This window comes from Aegilops tauschii, chromosome 7 (assembly GCF_002575655.3).
Source record: "Aegilops tauschii subsp. strangulata cultivar AL8/78 chromosome 7, Aet v6.0, whole genome shotgun sequence".
Taxonomy (NCBI): domain Eukaryota; kingdom Viridiplantae; phylum Streptophyta; class Magnoliopsida; order Poales; family Poaceae; genus Aegilops; species Aegilops tauschii.
The window spans coordinates 4,307,681-4,328,085 of NC_053041.3; the positions used below are offsets into that span (position 1 = coordinate 4,307,681).

The following is a 20,405-nucleotide window of genomic DNA, read 5'->3' on the forward strand; positions in this document are numbered from 1 at the left end:
ATTTCAACGGTCAGCTTCATCGTAATACTCTGAACGACCTCCTCTGGGTCAATGGTGGGATCCTTTTTACCATCCCTGATGGCATGTCGCACCATGTACCATCATGTGTGCGGAGCCTTTGAATCAAGTTCATCCGCATCCGCCACACCGCACGTCGATGCAAGTACTGCGTATTGTGTTCCGCTTCCTTGAGTCAAGTGATACATGAACGTTGCAGCCACATCATCTCTTCGCGGTATAAAAGTTCATCTAGCTCGTTCATCTTCTGCCGGATCGCTGCACGATCGGCATTCCCACCCTGCATACTACTCAATTCATCACGCAGTTTTTCATTCTCGAGTGACATGTGCATAGTTCTTCTTACTCCAATCTTTTAGATTTCTCGTCATTTCCTTCAACGAGTTCGCAACCGAACCAAAGTCCCCGCTCGGCTTGTTCTTCTCCCAAGCCTTTTGCCACCGCATCCGGCAGGGACGGTTCACGTTCCCACATAATTTCATACCTAGGAGACAAGCACTGGCGCTGTTCGCCCACCACCGGCACCAACTGTAGCAGCACCGGGCAGTGGCCCAAAATTTCTCGCTTGAACTGGTTGTATTTCCGTTCTTTGCAATGGAAAGGGGTAAAGCCCGGTTCAAAAAAAAAATCCTTACAAAATGTTCCTATCATGCTTGTTTGCTTTGTAGTACTGCAGCAAACCATCTGTTTTGTTCCTATAAAGTTTTCCCATCACTCCAAATTTTCCGTTCGGTGCAGGCTCGTCGAAAAGTTCATGTGTTTTTTAATCCTTGGGAAAAAGTTGCTGCGTCTTCACCGATGCAACAAAACAATTTCAGTAATACATTCACGCTGTTCCAAAATTACTTAGAATTTAACAAAACACGTACTCCTCCCGTAAACTAATATAAGAGCGTTTAGAATACTAAAATAATGATCTAAACACTCTTATATTAGTTTATAGAGGGAGTACATCTGAATCACCATATATATTATTCCATCCCTGTATTATTTTGACCATCCTCCAACTAAAGAGGGGCGTTGTTGCACCATCATTTGGACTATGCCAGTGGAATTTGGTGCCGACTAGATCCCGGCCCCTAGAAGTAGACGACAACTGGAATCTAAGTCGACAAGATCCACTGCTCTAAAGGGCACTACTACAGTGACGTGTGAGATCCCTGCTGGCCAAGGTAATAATGCAACTACAGTCGACGAGAGAAGCACAGCCACGCAATCGTGTGGGTAAAAGGGAACGAGAGTGAGAGGGGCCAGTGAGCTCACACGTCATCATGAAAGGAGCCATGCCGGCAGCTGGCCTCTGGCTGGTCGACCTCCTTCTTTCTGTTGGGAGTAAATTGCACAGAAATATCACAATTGGGGCATTGGAAACAGATTGGTATCAAGATTGGTAATTTTTACGTGTCAGTACCAACTTTGGGACGAGGCGTTGCAAAAGAGGCTAAAACAGCTGTTTATACGTATTGACACGGAAACTGACCGGTTGGGCCCGCCCGTCAGGCGCCACGCTGGCCAGTGCGCGCGTCGCCTGCGCTGGCTGCGCGCTGACTCGGACGAGGCCGGCTCGGCCCGTTGGTGCGACCGAGCCAGACCCCGACCCCGCTCTGCCCTGTCCTCGCACCTCGCCGGCGGCTGCCTCCCCACCCGCCCCGCCGCCGCCGCACCACGCCGCCGTAGCCATCGATCGAACAGCTCAGGCGCTGTCACCTCCCTCCTCTCCCCCGCGGCTGCTGTGCCCTCCTCTCCCCCGCGGCCGCTGTGCCCTCCTCTCCCCCGTGGCCGCTGTGCCTTCCTCTCCCCCGCGACCGTTGTGCCCTCCTCTCCCCCGCGGCCGCTGTGCCCTCCTCTCCCCCGCGGCTGCTGTGCCCTAGGCGACGATGGCCTCGGCGACTCCGGCAGGCGGCGATGGCCTGGGCGATGCGAGCGGCGGCAACCTCCCCCGCTTCGATGGCAGTGGCGGCTACTCCAGCTCGGAGTACAGTAGCGCGGAGGAAGATTTTGCGGAGCCGGCGTTGTCGATGGAGCAGAGGCTGCGGATGGCGCGAATTTGGGTGGACAACCCTAGCACCGCCCATCACTGGACTCATGGCTTCGGTGGTGTTCTGTAAGTGCTCCACTGTTCCATTCTTGCTCCATTCTTGCTCACTGAAATTGGGGATTAGGGTTAGAGTGTACTGCCTGCATGTTTAGCACTGTAATTGCTAGGCCTAACTAGAGCAGAGTAGTATAGTGGATTACATGAGTCCTAACTAGAGCAGCATTAGGTGTTACCTAGCTAGGGTAAATAAAAGCTTTGCTTATATGTTAACTTAAACAAAGCTCTGTTTATATGTTAACTTGTGTATATGTTAACTAAAACAAAACTCTGTTTATATGATAACTTGTTTATATGTTAACTGAAACAAATCTTTGTTTATATGTTAGACAGTATGTTAAGTAAAATTGTTTATTAACCAATTTTGTCTGTTATTTCATTTTGCAGTTTGTATGATGACATTTTGGATGTTAGGTTCTTTTTTGATGCTTCAGAAATGTTAGAGCTGAAGCTCTGCAGTTCAGATGTAACATACCTGAATATGATTGCAGTGATGGAAACCCAAGGATTTAGTGAATATGATCTGCTGTTTCACATTGAGAATCCAGATTTAGGGGAGAAAGGATTGGAGATGGTAGAGAGTAATGCTGAGTTGCAACTAGTAAAGAGGCAGGTTGAGGAGTGTAAGGTTTTAAATTTGCTAGTGAGGGCATGTGCACCTCCTTGCAGCAAGTTTCAGAGGCAAGAATTATCCACTATTGTGTTATATGATCTCAGTGAGCCACCCATCTATGCTGTTGATGAAGAAGGAGTTGCCTTTGAAAGTCAGAGTAGCAGCTGCAGTTTAGTAGCTCATGGTACTGGTGTTTGCACACAAGAGAGCAAGAATGTAAAAGGAAAACTGAAAGCTATTTTGGAAATAGAAGAAGAAGAGGGATATGATGGCAGTGGTGGTTCTGATTGTGAAGGTGAAGATGACAGTGATGTAAACCCTTTTTATATGGGTGATGCTGATGACATAGAGATGGATGAGGGAAAGAAACAGAGAGAGTATGATGAAGTAGAAGAGGAAGAAACAGATGATGAAGAATCTGAGGAGGAAGAAATGGTGCATTACTCTGGTGACACAGAGGTTGAGGAACCTTTTGAAAAGGATGAAGATGACAAGGTTGTTTCACAGGATGAAGAAACTGTAATTGTACATGAAGAGAAGAAGAAGAAGAAACAGAAGCTTCCAGTTAGGAAAGGGCCTACAACAAGGACACATTCAAGTGTAGTTCAAGAGGAGGAACCTGATTTCCAACCTTCATCTGATGAAGAACAGAAAGGATTGTTGAAGGAGGCTGATGATGATGGTTATGAGCCATTGGCATTTGTGCTTCCAAAGAAAAGGAAGAGCAGGGCAAAGCAGAGGCCTCCTAGAAAATGGTACAATGAGAAAATGGAGGCACCACATGAGCAATTATGTCTACAGATGTGTTTCAAGGATCAACATCAATTCAGAGAGGCTTTGTTGAACTTACACATCACTCAAGGCAGAAACTTCAAATATCATAGGAACTCAGATCAAAGAATAATTGTAGAATGCAACCAAAAACATTGCAACTTCTTTATGGTGGCAGCAGTTATAAAAGGTGAAACTACTTTTGTAATTAAGAAGATGAGAATTAAGCACACTTGCCCTATTAGTACAGGGACAACAAGGGTAAGTGCCAAGTGGCTTGCACAGAAGTATGAGTCACTGTTCAGATCTGATCTGACAACTGGCATTCAGACTTTGATTGATGCCTGCATGGAGAAGTATGGTGTGGATGTGCCCAAGTCAATGGCATATAGGGCAAAGAACCTAGCTATTGATGCTGTGCTAGGAGACCACAAGAAGCAATACCCTAGGTTGAAAGACTATGCTCAGACAGTGATGGATACAAACCCTGGGAGTAGAGTAGTAGTCACTACTGTAACTCCAACACCCACTGAAAAAATCCCCCATCCAGGTCCAAGATTCCATGCTATGTTCTATTGCATCAATGGAGCAAGGGAGGGGTTTCTCAAGGGGTGCAGACCATTCATTGGTTAGTTTGTTCACCTTGTGCATTAGTTACATATTGTTTCATCTTGAAATGCATTTGAATGTTTTTAATACTGAATTTGCTTGCTCAGGTGTTGATGGGTGCTTCATTAAGTTAACTACTGGTGCTCAACTACTTGCTGCCACTGGTAGAGATGGCAACAACAATATATACCCACTAGCATTTGGTATTGTTGGGCAAGAGGACACACCTAACTGGTGTTGGTTTCTACACCAACTTAAAATCTGCCTAGGAGGAGAAGTGGGAAGGTTTGGTCCATATACAATAATGTCAGATAGACAAAAGGTATGTGCTTGCATCTTATGTCATTGTTCCTATATGGTTGTTTTGTGCTAGATAGGAGCTTAGCTAGTTTAATTGTGTGTCCCAGGGCCTACTAAATGCAGTGAATGATGTCTTTCCTAAGTGCAACCAAAGGTTCTGCCTTAGGCATATCTATGCAAACTTCCAAAATGCTGGGTTTAGGGGGGAAGATCTGAAAAAGTGTATGGATAATGCTGCCTATGCATATAGTGAACACAAATTTAACATTGCAATGAATGACCTTAGAGCTGAGTGTGAGCAAGCTTGGGAGTGGCTTTGTCAAATACCCAAGAAAACATGGGCAAGGAATGCATTTGACACAAACTGCAAGACTGACCTTGTAGTTAACAATTTATCTGAGGTGTTCAACAAGTATGTCCTAGATGTTAGGAAGAAACCAATTAGGACAATGTGTGATGGAATAAAGGATAAGCAGATGGTGAGGTGGCATAGGAATAGGGAGAGTGGAAAGAAAGCTAGATGGGACATAACACCCCATTATAGTGAGAAGCTAGAGGTTGAGAAGGAGAGGGCCAAATATTGCAAACCAATTCAAGCTGGTGTGGACTTGTGGCAAGTTACAAGTGGGCAGCAAACCCATGCTGTTAACTTGCAAATGCACACATGTGGGTGCAGAAAATGGGACCTAAGTGGCATCCCATGTAACCATGCCATCTCAGCAATAAACAAGGCCAAAAGAAAACCAGAGGATTATGTCAGCAAGTTCTTCAAGAAAGAAATTTATCTGGCAGCTTATGAACCAATGATCTATCCAGTTCCTGGTGAGCATGACTGGACAAGGACACCTGGTCCAGACATTGACCCACCTGCATTTAAAGTGAAGAGAGGAAGAAAGAAAGAGAAGAGGATCAAGGGGAAATTTGAAGTCCCAAAGCCTAAGGAGACATCAAGAATGGGGACTATAACATGTGGCAATTGTGGACTGCAAGGACATAGGTACACAAGCTGCAACAAGCAGTTGAAGCCTGAGCTGGCTTTGAGGAAGAACAAACATGTGGTAATCCTCTAATAAGTAGTAACAGGTTTTCCTTCTTGTACATTCTATTTTTTTAAGTACTAACTCATTTTCCTTCTTTGTTTATGCAAGCCTCTTGCAAGGAATTCCAATGCTGGTGCTGCTGCTACTACACAAGCATCAACAACTTCTCATCCAACTCCTACAACAACACCAACAGCTGGAAGAGGAGCTGGGAGAGGAGCTGGGAGAGGGGTTGCAGCTGCAGCTGCTGGGACTGGTGCTGCTAGAGGTGCTGGTAGAGGTGCTGCACCAGGTGCTGGGAGAGGGAGAGGTGCATTCTCTGCCCCAAGGCAATCTGGTCCCTCCACATCTACTGCTCCCTCTACATCTACTGCTACTCCACCTTCTGGTGGTAGAAACAGAGGATGGAGAGCCTACTTCTATGCAAGTGGTAACCACTAAATGGCACATGTGCCATGTAATGTTCAAAACTAGATACTTCATGTGTGTTCTTGCATCCTATGGTACAATGTGATCTTGCTGGTGCTCTCAGTGTACTTTGCTGGTGCTCTTATTGTACTTTGCTGGTGTACTTTAAGAATCAATGCCATATATGGCTTTTGTTCATGTGGATGGATGGATTTATTTATTAGTTAATGCCATTTCTGGAGCTGGCTTTTGTTCATGTGGATGGATGTGATCTTGCTATTTATTAGTTAATCAATGCCTGGAATGGACTATGTTCATGTGGATGGTTCTTTTTATATCTTTTTATGATTGATATGTTCATGACAATGGTGCATACTATTGGATAGAGTAACTCTGTTGCTGGATATATTGCTGGATTTTGGTGGCTCGGGGTCGACGGAACCACCTAAAGGCATCATTTAGGGTCTAGGGTGGCTCGGGGTCGACGGAACCACCTAAAGGCATCAACTAGGGTCTAGGGTGGCTCGGGGTCGACGGAAACACCTAAAGGCATCATGTAGGGTCTAGGGTGGCTCGGGGTCGACGGAAACACCTAAAGGCATCAACTAGGGTTTTGGTGGCTCGGGGTCGACGGAACCACCTAAAGGCATCATGTAGGGTCTAGGGTGGCTCGGGGTCGACGGAAACACCTAAAGGCATCAACTAGGGTTTTGGTGGCTCGGGGTCGACGGAACCACCTAAAGGCATCAACTAGGGTCTAGGGTGGCTCGGGGTCGACGGAAACACCTAAAGGCATCAACTAGGGTTTTGGTGGCTCGGGGTCGACGGAACCACCTAAAGGCATCATGTAGGGTCTAGGGTGGCTCGGGGTCGACGGAAACACCTAAAGGCATCAACTAGGGTTTTGGTGGCTCGGGGTCGACGGAACCACCTAAAGGCATCAACTAGGGTCTAGGGTGGCTCGGGGTCGACGGAACCACCTAAAGGCATCATGTAGGGTCTAGGGTGGCTCGGGGTCGACGGAAACACCTAAAGGCATCAACTAGGGTCTAGGGTGGCTCGGGGTCGACGGAACCACCTAAACCTATCATCTAGGCTCTAGGGTGGCTCGGGGTCGACGGAACCACCTAAACCTATCAATTAGGGTTTTGGTGGCTCGGGGTCGACGAAAACACCTAAAGGCGTCACTCTAACATAAGCATCACTCTAACATAAGCATCACTCTAACATAAGCATTACTTTTGCAAATGCATTTAAGCATTTAAGCATCACTATAACATAAGTAACACTGGAGTTCAACACATTATAGAATACACATCCATTGTTCACATTGATCACATTACATAGTGGAGTTCAAATGCACAATCCATCCTTTTCTCACAAAAGGATGAATAGCATAACTACTAGAGTTACAACCAGAGTTCACAATTAGTACTAGAACCATACATACATTACACAACCATAATTCTAAGTTACTAGGTCATTGCACAACCATCATTCCCAAAAGGTCTGCAATGCCCACTAATCTCAAGTCATCTTGTTCAGTTCTGCAAGATGGCCTGGATCCCCTTGATCTTCTCCTTCAGCTTCTCCTCTGCCTTGATGAGCTCAGTAATCTTAAACTCTTGCATCTGCTTCTCTTCATTATGGTTTTTCTTGAGCTTCAGCAGATCAGCAACCTGGAGCTTCAACTCTAGCTTCTCTTGGGTGAGCTTCTCCTCAAACTTTGTGAACTCTGCATTCTTCAACTCCAAATTCATCCTACCCTCACTCAACAATTCCTTCTCTTTCATATTCTTCAACTTCAAGTTTTGGATGACAGTTGCTTGAGCACTTGTCAGGTTGCACAGGAGTTCATACTTTTGTTGAAGCTTCTGTGCAGCTGCATCTTTCTTTGCCATTTCTGCATTCATACCAGCCACCAATTCAGCTCTGCATTGGTGCTGATATGTGACAGCAGACTGCAGATAACTGAATCCACAACCCTATCCTGCTGAAAGTCCACAAGTTGATGCACATCTTTCACTAACTTGTCATAGTCTGCATCCAGCTTGTTCTTTTCTTCTGTCAACTGATGAATAGTTAGAGCACTTTGAAGATTATCATTCACCCTAGCAGACTTGCTTTCTTCAACCATTGACCAAAGCTTCAGCAATGCATTCTCCATTGTTGGGGGCCACTGCTCATCAACCCACTGAACAAACCCACAATTCTGACCTTCCTGGAAAAATTAGAAGGGCAAAATTTAGTACAATACAACTACTAAGAGTACTAAGCAACAGTTAGTTCATGGCAGTACCTAATGTTGGCACTGACATTAACTGGATTTGCACAGCCATTTGCTAAGCAACAGGACCACATTGTAAAATAGATTAATGTAATCCTACAATGCATGATCAACTCATATATTTACCAGGCACCAGAGTAACACTCCATTCAACTTAGAAGTTGCTAAGCAGCCATGTGCTAAGCAACAGCAGTTGCTAAGAATTGACCATTAATATAATGAAATCCTAACAGTAATAAGCAACACAATGTGAACTACTTTGCCCACCTAAATACACTACACTAGCCTGCAGCAACAAACTAGCTAATGAGACTACCTACTGTCAGCAGTAAGCAATTGTTACTAACTGGCTCCACTGAACTTAATATTGAGCAACACTGCATTTGGAAAGAAGTGTAAATAAATAGCATGTGCACACAACAGGAGCATATATTTTAGCAGAAATGCATTCCACTGAACTTAATAATGATCATTCCTAACAAATTTAGCATGCACATAACTGAATCACAGGTGGCAAACAAGACTCTGCCACTTTCAATGAACACATCCAGTGCTTAATCACCAAGGCAAGAAAATTACCGGCTCTGCACATGCTAAGAACCTTCTCCCAGTCATTGTTCCTTCAAACGCAACAAGCCTCTCTGATGGCTTCCCATGCTTCTCGCACAACACTATCAGATCTAGCTCAAGACCCTTGTAATCCGGGTCCTCAAGAGAGAAAGGCACCTGCCCAAGCAAAATCCAAGTTACCATCATGTGCAGAGGACGAGGACAAATCAAATCAAACGAAATCCTAACAACAAAGACCACCTACACACAAAAATCCCCAAATTTCCTAAACCTAACCCTAACCCTAGCTCCAATGGAGTAACTTACCTGGTTCAGCCCATCGGTGGAGGTTTCGGAGTGCATGTACGGGAGGCTTGAGTTGTCGTCACTGCTCTCGTCCTCCAGAACCATGGCTGCGGCGGCGTGCTGTGGCGGCCGGCGGTGGCGGGCGCAGGCGACGGCGAGGCAGGAAGAAAGAAAGAAGAAGCGAGCGCGGTCGGGGTCGGGGTCTGGCTCGGTCGCACATAAACGGGCCGAGCCGGCCTCGTCCGAGTCAGCGCGCAGCCAGCGCAGGCGACGCACGCACTGGCCAGCGTGGCGCCTGACGGGCGGGCCCAACCGGTCAGTTTCCGTGTCAATACGTATAAACAGCTGTTTTAGCCTCTTTTGCAACGCCTCGCCCCAAAGTTGGTACTGACACGTAAAAATTACCAATCTTGGTACCAATCTGCTTCCAATGCCCCAATTGTGATACTTCTGTGCAATTTACTCTTCTGTAGGCAATGACGGTTTTCTAATTTTGGGTGGACTGTGCATGTGATCAACCATTAAGTACCTTTGCTCCGTGATCTGTGCCACTACGTGCTCTAGCTAGGTTTTTTTTTTTATTGAAACTCTCCAGCTAGGCATTTGAGTTTTTGTTGGACTGCCGTATCTAAGCTACGCCATCTCTTCTTTAAAAAAGTTGCTGAAACGTGGCATTTCGCCTCTGGAGTTCAAAAGATTTCGGACAGACCAGCTGCAACTCTGTGCACTCCTTTAGGCTTTAGGTACTTGTTCACACACACCATCATTAAGAAGATTGATTGAGACATGCATTTTCACTTGACAGAAAAGAAAAAACGGAGCGTAGGGGTGCGCACCTTTCCGCTCTACGCAGGTAAAAGATCAATTTCATTGGGTCCCAAGAGAGCCTGTCATGGTCCTTCCAATTTGCATATATACTGGTAAGGTGTACATGTGTGCGTTCATAGGGGTGAGTGTATGCGCGTATATATGAGCGCTTGTGTCTGTACTGATGCTTAAAAAAAAATATTTGCATATATACTATTGTTTTTCCACTTCTCACACGGATGCAACGCGCGAGATCCTCCGGGTCCAAGCATTGGTCGACAGCTAATTAACCCATGTAGTAGCTTTTTACAAGATCTCAACACAAAGCGTATGATCTTTGCACGTGAACCGGAGCTCAAGATTGGCTTTTCCTCAACCCTCACTAACCACTCTCTCACACAAATACACACGTAGACCGATAAAACGTGCAAGAATTGATCCACGTCGCATGACGCACATGCGATGTGGAACCAGTGACAGAGAGCACTGGACGGTCGGGAGTCGGGACAGCGGCTCACGGGCAACTCCACAATCTGCCAAGCTCGCCTCCGGCCGGGTGGTCCGTTCAATCAATCAATAGTACGTGGTGTTGTACCGTGCTGCCCCGCCTTCAACTTCAGTCACATGCAGCCAGGATCCATGGACGGCTCACAAGCCCTAGAGGTACATGCATGTCATATATATATCATCACTGTGACTACCAACGGCTCCATTTGATTAAGATCTTGGATCCATGAACAGTGCCACCACACACACGTTTGAGAAGAAGACAAGGCGTGGTTGAGGAGGAGGGCTCCATGGCTGAAAGCGACGGCAACGGCGGAGGCGCATGGGCGCCATGGACGACAGCTACGTGAACGACCGAGCTAACCTGTGGCCTACATCGAGGACGACGATGGCTATATCAACGGAGCAACGGGAGGTTGGTTGGTGACTTGTCAGGGCGCAGCTGGGAGTGGGACAACGTGCGCCTTGGCACACCTGCCCTACCACGATACGTATGCAGATCTGAATCACATCAGTGCAGCAAGCAAAAGTGGCAGCGTCCCATTTCTTTGGGTACGGTCCTTTGTTGCACCATAAAAAAGACAACGAAATTACACCAACGGAAAGATTGAGAGAATAAGTTATTGCAACGATAAGATTAATTACTACAAGGGCTGCACACCACATTGTATGTGGAAATGCATACGCATGCACAGCTAGTGCTAATTAAGTAGACAGCAAGCAAGCAACCAACCAAACCAGAGATTGATATATCAAAAAAAAAATCCGCTGAATGGAACAAGTGGTTTGTTGTTTCACAAAGTGAAAAGTGGTGCCAACCAGGCTTATAAATAAATGTTGCCTTTTGAAAAGAGGTGATTTGATTGTGGAAAAACACAAGGTAGCAAGCATGCATCCATGATTTTCCTTCACATGGGCAGTCCGGAAGGAGCTTTCATTCCGACTTTTGTGCTTGACAGTGTTGCCAAGTAATCGCTGAAGTGGCCACTAGACAAGAACGAACGATATGCTGGCCAACATCCAATGAACAAGAAGGACACCATCACCCATTGGTTTTGCGAGCCACGATACTCGCCCGGCTCTGAAGACGAGATCAAAATCATCATTGAAAGAAAACATCAATGAAACATGCCACAGTCGGGCGTTGCCCGGTAATTAAGAGACCCACACATGCTCGCCACACACCAATAGAAACCAAAGTTGCCTCTTTTGGGGTTATTTCAAGGATCGTCAGCACCACAATTTTGAGCCCTACACGCCTTCTCCATTAGTATCAGAGCGAGCACCGTCAGAGACGTGATGACCTATTTGGAAGCCCTCGCGATGATCACTGAATTTGTCATTTTTATCTCCCATGATGTGTTCTGAATTCAGATCTTAAATTTTGCAAAATAATAGATTATCATGTTGATACTATGATGTTGTTTTTTAGGAGAAGAAAAATTGGACACTTGCAAACAAGGTTCAAAATGGTAGCGCTAGGGGTAGCTGTGGCGGTTGGTCTTCAACTTGGGTCGTGTCCGATACGCTGCTAGGCGGTTGTACAATTCCAACTCTCACAAAAGTATTTGGGGAACTATATGCATATAACCATTAATTTAGAACATGTAAACAAGTAAAGCATTGGCTATTGTCCATTGGAATATGTCCTATTTGGCCCGTCAATGCAATATTCTCTGTCTTTCCACTAGAGTTAATGGGTTCTTGCTTCCAAACTCCTATTCCATGTGTAGCGCAGTAGCTGCCAAGCAAGCGCACACCTGCATACCTTTTTGTTTTCAAGTTTTTTTTTCCTTTTGATGTCTTTCCTTTTTTTCCTTCTCCCTTTTTTAAGACATTATTATTTTTTAAAAAAATTGGTGAATATTTTGAGATCGTGAATAATTTTTACAATTGAAGAAAAATACTAATTCATGAATATTTTACGAATTCATGGACATTTTTCTAATTATTGAGCATTTCTTAAATCCATAAACATTTTAAATTAGCAGACACTTTTTTAATATATGTTAACATTTTAAAATTCATAAAATTTACTTCCAGAACAATTGTTTAAAATTGTGAACAGTTTTAAAAATTTGTGAATATATTTTGCAATTCTGGTACATTCTTAAATTCATGATATTTACAATTTGAAAACATTTTTAAAAATCTACGTTTCTTAAAATGGTGAATACTTTCAAAATGAACATTTTTCAAAACCCTTGAACATGTTTCTAAAATCCATGGATATTTTAAAAGAATGATAAATATTTTAAAAAATCCTGGAATATTACTTAATAAATTTCTATTTATTTCATTTTACATCTTTTTGAAAATAGTTTCCATCAATGAAATTTAAACAACCGATGGCGAAGGAGCATTTATCTTATGCTTTTTTGTCAACAAATCTGCTCGAAACTGGGGCAATGAAAGACCGGGTTATGGGTCGTCCCACAATACTTAGCTAGTTCGATCGCTCGGTTGCTGGACCGCTCTCCAGGGAGCAGTTCCTGGTTAAATAAATTTGTACATTCAAACTGTAAAATAATTAAATTTAAAAATATAAATATGAATTTAAAGAAAATTTCATGAAACTATGTTTGCAAATTTTGAGTAAATATTCATGAATTTGTAAAAAAAATCATGAATTAAATATATTTGTGAATTTTAGAAAAAGGTTTGTGGTTTGAAAAACATATGAATATAAAAATGAAATTAATACTAATTCTTTAAAAAGATCACGAATTTGAAAATAAACCAGGAATTTGAAATTTGTTTGTGAATTGGAAAAAGAAGTTCATGCATCTACAAAATGTTCACATATTTGTAATAAAAAAGGTTTATGAATTTAGTAAATGTCCATAATTTGATAGGCAAGAAAAGTAAAAGAAAATGGGAAAATAAAATACCCAATGACAGGTAAATCATACTTTTGAATGTGTACGAGGAGGATGGACGAGGAGATGGAGCGGCGAATTTGGGATAGTGCGCTTGCCCCCACCTCACCTGCCAACATATGAAATTGCTGCTTCTGAATGTGTTCTATGAATCAAATTTCTTCTTCTAATTGGGGATTATTGGGGAAGAATGTATGACTAAATGATAGGTGGGTACTACTTGGAAGGAATTTATTGTGACTGGTTTTGGGTGATTCTGACATTGCCAAAGCCTGCTTCAGCTTCCATATACTCTATCTACCGTCTGCATAGCAATTTTCGTCAGCAAAATTGTGGCGACTCTTCTCGGGTTGCTCTTAGTTTGGAACATCCAAAAATAATGAAGCAGGAAGAAGTGCACAAGCACATTGATGTCATCGACCATGACATACTTGAACACATCTTTAACCTCTGTTGGTATCATTCCGTGAAGAACCATAGCCAAGAAACACACTTATTGCAGCCTAGAACACTCATGAAAAATCAGACTAATCTACTAGTACAACATCCATCACATATAATAATGATGATAATAATAATAATGGCAATGATGATGATGATGATGATGATAAATAATAAATAATAATAATGGCGATTATGATGGTACAAAGTAGGGCTTTTGTGTTCGTTTACTTCAATCTGGCCTAAGTAGCATGCATCCTTGTGAAAAGCAAAAAAATAATTGAAGTCATTAGGAAGCACCAATATTTTGAAGAAAATAATAAAATCAATCTAGAAATCCAAATTGTTATTTTATGAAGCATATCCAGAGAGCATTTTATTGCTAAAGATGGTTAGAAATAGTCCGACCAGATAAATACAGAGAAGAAGAAAAATTACGGTAGAGGTTGATCTAACTGTAGCTACTTGCCACGATGTACCAAGTGAATTTTTAAGTTGATTGGTCTCACGAAAAGCGATGGCCATTGTTCTACCTCAGAGTTGTACCCTTTTCCATCTATCTCAAGACAATGGGTTAACATGAAAAGAAGTTTAGCCTCCGGACCACGCACAACGTTCGATTAGGAGGGCCTACCTAAAGCCCCCTACTTCGCCACGAAGAAGGTGACGACTCCATCCTCTCTCCTGCACTGATTCTAGCACAAAATCTTCTAGGAAGCTACACGTTAATTAGTTGTTGAGTACAGTTTTGGGCCTATAGAATTTCCTGCATTTCTTCTATGTGAGAAGAATACAAGTTGAAAAGACTGCCGTATATGCTTTTTGGGACCGAATATTTGATATTTTCCTTGCACATGGCAGAAAGACACGCGTTCATACGGTTTCTTCTCATTCAAAATTTCTAGTAATGCAAAGGTGAATGGTTCAGATTAACTAGCATGTGCTGGCTGCTGAGTTCACTGATCTTAGATCTCTCCCTCCCATCCGTACATTTGGTTGGCTGTTCTCCCCTCGTCTACTGCAGCTGCATTATTGTTTTTGTCAGGGCATTATTGTACTATGTTTTGGAGCACTGAATCTCGCCGGTTTGATTCCTGTCGCTGGCCGTCCTGTTGTATCAGGGTGAGGGGTCGGCCAGGATAGATAGTCCAAACGTAGCAGCACCGTTCGTACTGAAGAATCTCTCTTTCTGGTTCGCATATTCTAACAGCACAGACAGAAAAAAAAATGCATGGAATTCAAATGTTCTTTCTGAATGGTATGGAATTCAAATGTCATCACCAATCTATAAGAATGAAATGAAAAATTTGTTGCGTCACAGAAAAAGCGCAGGAACTTTCCTGAAAAAGAGATTAGATGCATTAACAGCGGGGCTCAATGAAAAATTTTCCTTGGAGATTGGAGCTTACTAGTTAACCATGTTCATGACGCAGATCTGATGTAGAACCAATGAGAGAACACTGGACGGTCGGGACAGCAGGTCATGGGTAACTGAGAGTGGATTTTCTCCTGCAGCTTTTCTCAGCTCCACACATCTCGGCTCTCATGCTTTTTCTTTCGACTTTCAATTTTCAGTCTTCTATATATTACGAACGATAAGTCCATTTTTTTTCAGATTCGTGTTGCTTGTGATGAGGGCTTTCAAGTAAGATTCATTTCAAATATGTTTTGGTGAATTTTTACATCTTCGTTAAGTTTGAACAGCTGAAACTTGGTACGAGCGAAAGACAAAATCGCAAGTTTTAGAAACCTAAACTTAAAACTTGGTGTACCCTCGTGGAGAGTCCAACTACTTTACGGATCGCGAGGCAAATCGAGTGACCGATCAAGTTTCAACTCGTAAAACTTGATAGGAACGATGATATAATTAGCAAGTTTCAAAACTGAAACTTAAACCCTAAACCCAAATCTCTTAACCCTAAGCCCTAAAGCCCTAAGCCGAGAACCCAAAAAACATAAAAGCATACAAAATTTGGTAAAACTGGACAAAACGATAAAACGGAATGTTACATTTTGTCTTTTTTGAAGTTGTTGAAATGTATTCTAAATTTGTCTTATTTGAAAGTTCTCGACGCGACGAACACAAATATGTAAACAAAACTTAATTTGGATTTTTGGTTTAAAAGATATAGTAAATTGAAATTAGAAGATGAAATGAAAAAGACATGAAAGGTGAGGTGGATGGGGCATGCAACACAAAAGCATGCGTGTGTGGGCCATTTTAAATTAATTAATGGCTAAGCCATGCAACAAAGAAGATAAGCATGCATACATGCGGATCTCCAACCAAATGGACGGCTGAGCCATGCACATGACATGACCTCCTGGTGCAAGCGAGAATCTCTTTTCTCATGGGTAACTAAGCTAGCTGCAAATTTTGCCTCCAGTTAGTCAGTTCAATTGTAATAACTAGAGGGTACCCAGTCAATTCAATTGTAATAACTAGATGACACCCAGCGCGTTCTGCGGGAATTGGTTGATGAAATTTTGAGTTGATAACATGAGAATCAAAATTAAAAATACATATGACTTAATATATTTGATTGTATATCATTATAAAATATTTATTTGGATATAAGTAGAATAATTGAATAAAAACATTTTTCCATGCATGATTGAATGTTGTTGTGTGGTTATTTCTATTTTCGTTCATAATTATATGGTGATCTAGCATGCTTGCATGTTGAGATAAATAAATTAATGAGATGACTTTTTAAGCATATAGGATATGCTGGCTCACCTTCAATCAAACACACAAGTGTATGAACGGCTCACGGACTCTTACAGATGGAGCGATGAATATCATCACTGCGCACAAATGCATCCATAAACAGTGCTACTACATTTATGGCTCGCAGAAGAAGACAGTGTGATAGCTATATGAGGAGGGCTCCATGACTCAATGGGTGATGGCTCTAGGAACGACTGAGGTTTCAATGGGTGATGCCCTTTATTGAAAAAATATACATGGGCGATAGCTACATGATCGACGATGATTAATGGGGCATGGCTTGTGAGGGTGCGAAGTGAGACAGCACGCGTGCGTTTTGCCCTGCCATCACACATAGGTATGTCAGATCAATACTCTCTCCCCCAGTGTTTATCGAGCACTCGGCAAACATCACTCAGCGATGCATTTATCGATTGTTACACTAAGCACGCGTCACTCGGAGATTGTTTTTGTCCACCTTGGTAAGCGGGGAGAAATTTAAATTGTAAAGACAACTATTGAACATGACGCATCACACGTCCGCCTAGGGAATATCTTCCCGGGGCCCTCGAGTGAAGATGATCGCCAGGACGACCAAGATTTCAGAGAATAAAAAAATTTTAAAAAAAAAAATCAAGTTGCTAGGGTGAATCACAGTTTTTAAATAAGATCACATGTCCTTGTTTTCTGCTACTTTTGTTCTTTTAGAATATGCGAACCAGACAGGGAGATCCTTTTGTTTTAAAACGGAGACGGCCACCAACCCGAATCAAACTGAAAAGATTCAGTGATCCAATTACTGCAGTATTACAATAATGCCGAGAGATCATAGATAACATTAACAATGTAGAGAAAGTCGTAGCACAGTATCAACGGAGCTCCTGAGTACAAGAGATAATGTAGTTCGCCGCGTCCTCTCACGACCAAACTGATTTGAGCTGCTGTTTGGGTGATTCCATGAGTTAATTTCCATCGTTCATACCACAGGCACCATGCTACAGTCGCTACAGTTTCTCGTAATTTGGAAGGCCCAAGATATGAACTTCATGATTCTTCAAACACAACAAGTGTTCAAGTATTACTTCTCCAGCCCGGTCCACCCCGATGCCCTGTTTGATGATATCATCCACGCCTAGCAGTTTTCACACATCCGCAACTAGCTTGCATTCAAACAACAAATGTTTGATGTTGTCCGGTCCAAAGTTGCATGATGGGCAACTTGGATTAATCTTTATATGCTTATTAGCAAGGATTGATCTGCAAGGGATCGCGCTATGAATCCTTGATAATGGTCCACCCCGGGACTGTACCTGTGGTAGGAGAGACGGCAGGGCGTGGCGACCCTCTTGCATGGCACCTCCTCGTTCCACGCAGAGGAGGCCAAGACAAGACATGGGTTTGTCCACTGCGACGGGCTCGAGGATACCGTGTGCGTGCTCAACCCAGCCACAGGCCGAGTCCTCGAGCTCCCCTGGAGCCCCAGCAGCATTGTGTCGCGCTGGCACTTGGTGGCACAAGGACACCAAGCGTTCGGCTTCGGGCGCGACCATCGCTCCAACGCCTACAAGGTCGCTCGCTTCTTCTACCGTGAAACGCGTGCCATGGGTGGCCTTGGGATGGAGGTGTTCACTATCGAAAAGGACCAATACTGGCGTGAGACGGCCGCACAACCATCGTACCCGTTTCTAGTAGGACGGATTGCGACCTTCTTCAAGGGTTCCTTGATTTGGACAGTTGACCAGTACTCACTGATGTATGAATGTGATCCCTCGCTTCTGCCTGATCATGCAAGTATGACGTGCTTTGTCCGGTTTAGTCTTGAAGACGAGTCATTCAGCATCATGACGGGTCCTCCATGGTTTGAAGGGGGCGACTATTTAGAATCCAGATTAGCTAAGTTGAACGGTGAGCTAGCCGTCCATCGTCTAGTGCCCAACTATGAATCTGCTGAGATATGGATGTGCAATGATGCGGAAAGCAACAACCCGCCAAGGTGGGAGCAGCGCCATGTTTTCAACTTCCGGGCTTTTGTTCGTCTGATAGCTACATTCGACGATGAGATAGTGTACCAAGACGGATCATCGTATCTCTGGCGTCAAACTCATCAAGGAAATAATTTTCTGGTTTGCATGACTAACTTGAAGTATCGTAACCCCGACATGGGCACACTTGTTGAATACTCATGGGGGACCATTGAGGACTTTGATGTAATCTTTTTCATTCCTACCCTAGTTCAAATCTAGTTAGCTGGCTTATTGCTACGTAATCAGCAAGGACAATCACTGGTATTTTAACCAAATATAGTTGTTTGCACATGGTAGATTTTATATGAACTTTGACTTGATTTCATAAGGGCTTGCATGATGAGATGCTTCAGTTAACTAGGTCACTCTAATAGTTTTTGCAAAATTATTGTAAGTTATTTGTCAGACACACGCTTCTGTTCGAAAAGAAGAGGCACACACACACTTAATGGAAGATCGGTGTTTTGCTTCTTCTTTTTTACAATCCATGGATTTTAAATGTTATTGAATTGTTTGAGTTTGAACATGAAAATTTCAATTATATCCATACGAAGGTCAAATTGAAGAGGAGCTCATATGCACAAACATAAGAGAAATATAAGAGAGAATTAATATAAGGTAACAAGTTTTAAGGAATCAGACATAGTAGTACACTCCAAAACCTCTAAAACCCTTTGGAGGTTGCCACATAAGATTTGCTATCTTTGAAGGTGTTGCATAACCCCAAATGCCTCTTTCTTAAATCTACCAAGGCCCATAGCCCTAACAAACAACCGGCTTCCCAACCTGATTCCTCCAGAATTGATTCTATTATAAGTGAACTGCCAGAATTGATTCTATTAAATGAACTGCGGGCCAGCCAAAGTGAGAATCGGTGAAATCGCTGATTCCCGAGCTTCTTTGTTGCTTCCCGCACTCACTTGACATTTTTACATATTTTTACCACCTCTCAAACCTTTCATTCCTCTCATCCCCGCCCTCATTTTTCCCATCTGATTGTGGCGAGGCACACATGCCCTACCCCCCGCCGGCACCCATAGCAGTCGGATCTGAATTCCTCCGCCTCTCCGACCTTTGTGCACCATCCTCCCTGATGGAACCTCATGCGCCCTCTACCGTCCCGAGGTCGACCAACGCCCCAAGCCCACCACTCGCTGCTCCAGCCATGCCCTCAATATGCTCCGTTCCCGAGCCTGATCTACTGCACTCCACCGCCTCCCTCATTTCCATGTTGGTCCATCGAGTAGAACCGCTCCTCTACTATCATGGTTGAGAAGTTGCCATGTTATTTGTCATTTTTTTTCTCTTCTCTGATGGACATTTGTTCATATCATGTGTGTTTTCTCCCGGTGAGAATGTGTATGTATGTATGTATGAATTGGAAGATTTGTGAGTTGTTCAATGAGTGTGATTAGTTTTGCACGTTTCACGGTTGACCAACGCATTCGGGGCGTTGCAGATATTTCACAATACTTCTGATATTCTAAAAGAAGGGTAAACAATAGTAAACTTCTGATTCTCGAAATCTATAGCCACAGCTGATTCTCAGGAATCCAAGCCACAACTGATTCTTAGGAATCTGTAGCCCAACCAAATGGGACCTAAAGGGACTACCAGACCCAAAAGACTCATCGTTAGGAACTCCTCAAGCTGCAGACATGACGGATACTTACCGTTGCCATCATTCCGAATTTCAACTTTCGTACTCCAAGAAAAGAATTACTAACATACTGGTTTTCAATAAAGTAGCCCTAAAATCAGACTTACCATTGCCATCATTCCACATTTAAGCCCAAGAAAAGAAGAAACACAAATTTTGAAGAAATGATCAACGGCCAAATAGCAGATTTCCTTCACAAAGAAATCAAATCATTTCCGAGGTGAGAAACAATAGCTTACGTCAAATGCCGGTGTCAACTTGCCCAACACGGGCCTGAATCAACAAAGAACTCCTCACTGGGCAAATCCTGAGCGAGAACCGCAGGGCACAAGCCTTTGTACAATTAACCAACACATGCAAGACATCGTCACCTTCAGTACC

General features: G+C 43.3%; 1 protein-coding gene across 1 annotated transcript; it reads right to left on the reverse strand.

Moving 5' to 3' along the window:
* Nucleotides 1–7,119: 7,119 nt before the first annotated feature.
* Nucleotides 7,120–9,109, reverse strand: LOC120969506 (uncharacterized). The gene is made up of 3 exons (XM_040396742.3): nucleotides 9,018–9,109; nucleotides 8,721–8,867; nucleotides 7,120–8,075 (listed from the first exon to the last, which is right to left on the reverse strand). Exons 1-3 carry the CDS (start codon nucleotides 9,099–9,101, stop codon nucleotides 7,764–7,766), a joined length of 543 nt encoding a protein of 180 aa, XP_040252676.1. The 5' UTR covers nucleotides 9,102–9,109; the 3' UTR covers nucleotides 7,120–7,763.
* Between the last annotated feature and the right edge of the window lie 11,296 nt (nucleotides 9,110–20,405).

What these genes read in the sequence shown, in the direction of transcription:
- LOC120969506 (XM_040396742.3), bottom strand. Translation starts at nt 9,101, where the DNA reads ATGGTTCTGGAGGACGAGAGCAGTGACGACAACTCAAGCCTCCCGTAC. An exon ending in CCACCGATGGGCTGAACCAG is followed by an intron (nt 8,868 to 9,017) that starts GTAAGTTACTCC and finishes TTGCTTGGGCAG; the next exon opens with GTGCCTTTCTCTCTTGAGGA. An exon ending in TCTTAGCATGTGCAGAGCCG is followed by an intron (nt 8,076 to 8,720) that starts GTAATTTTCTTG and finishes TAATTTTTCCAG; the next exon opens with GAAGGTCAGAATTGTGGGTT.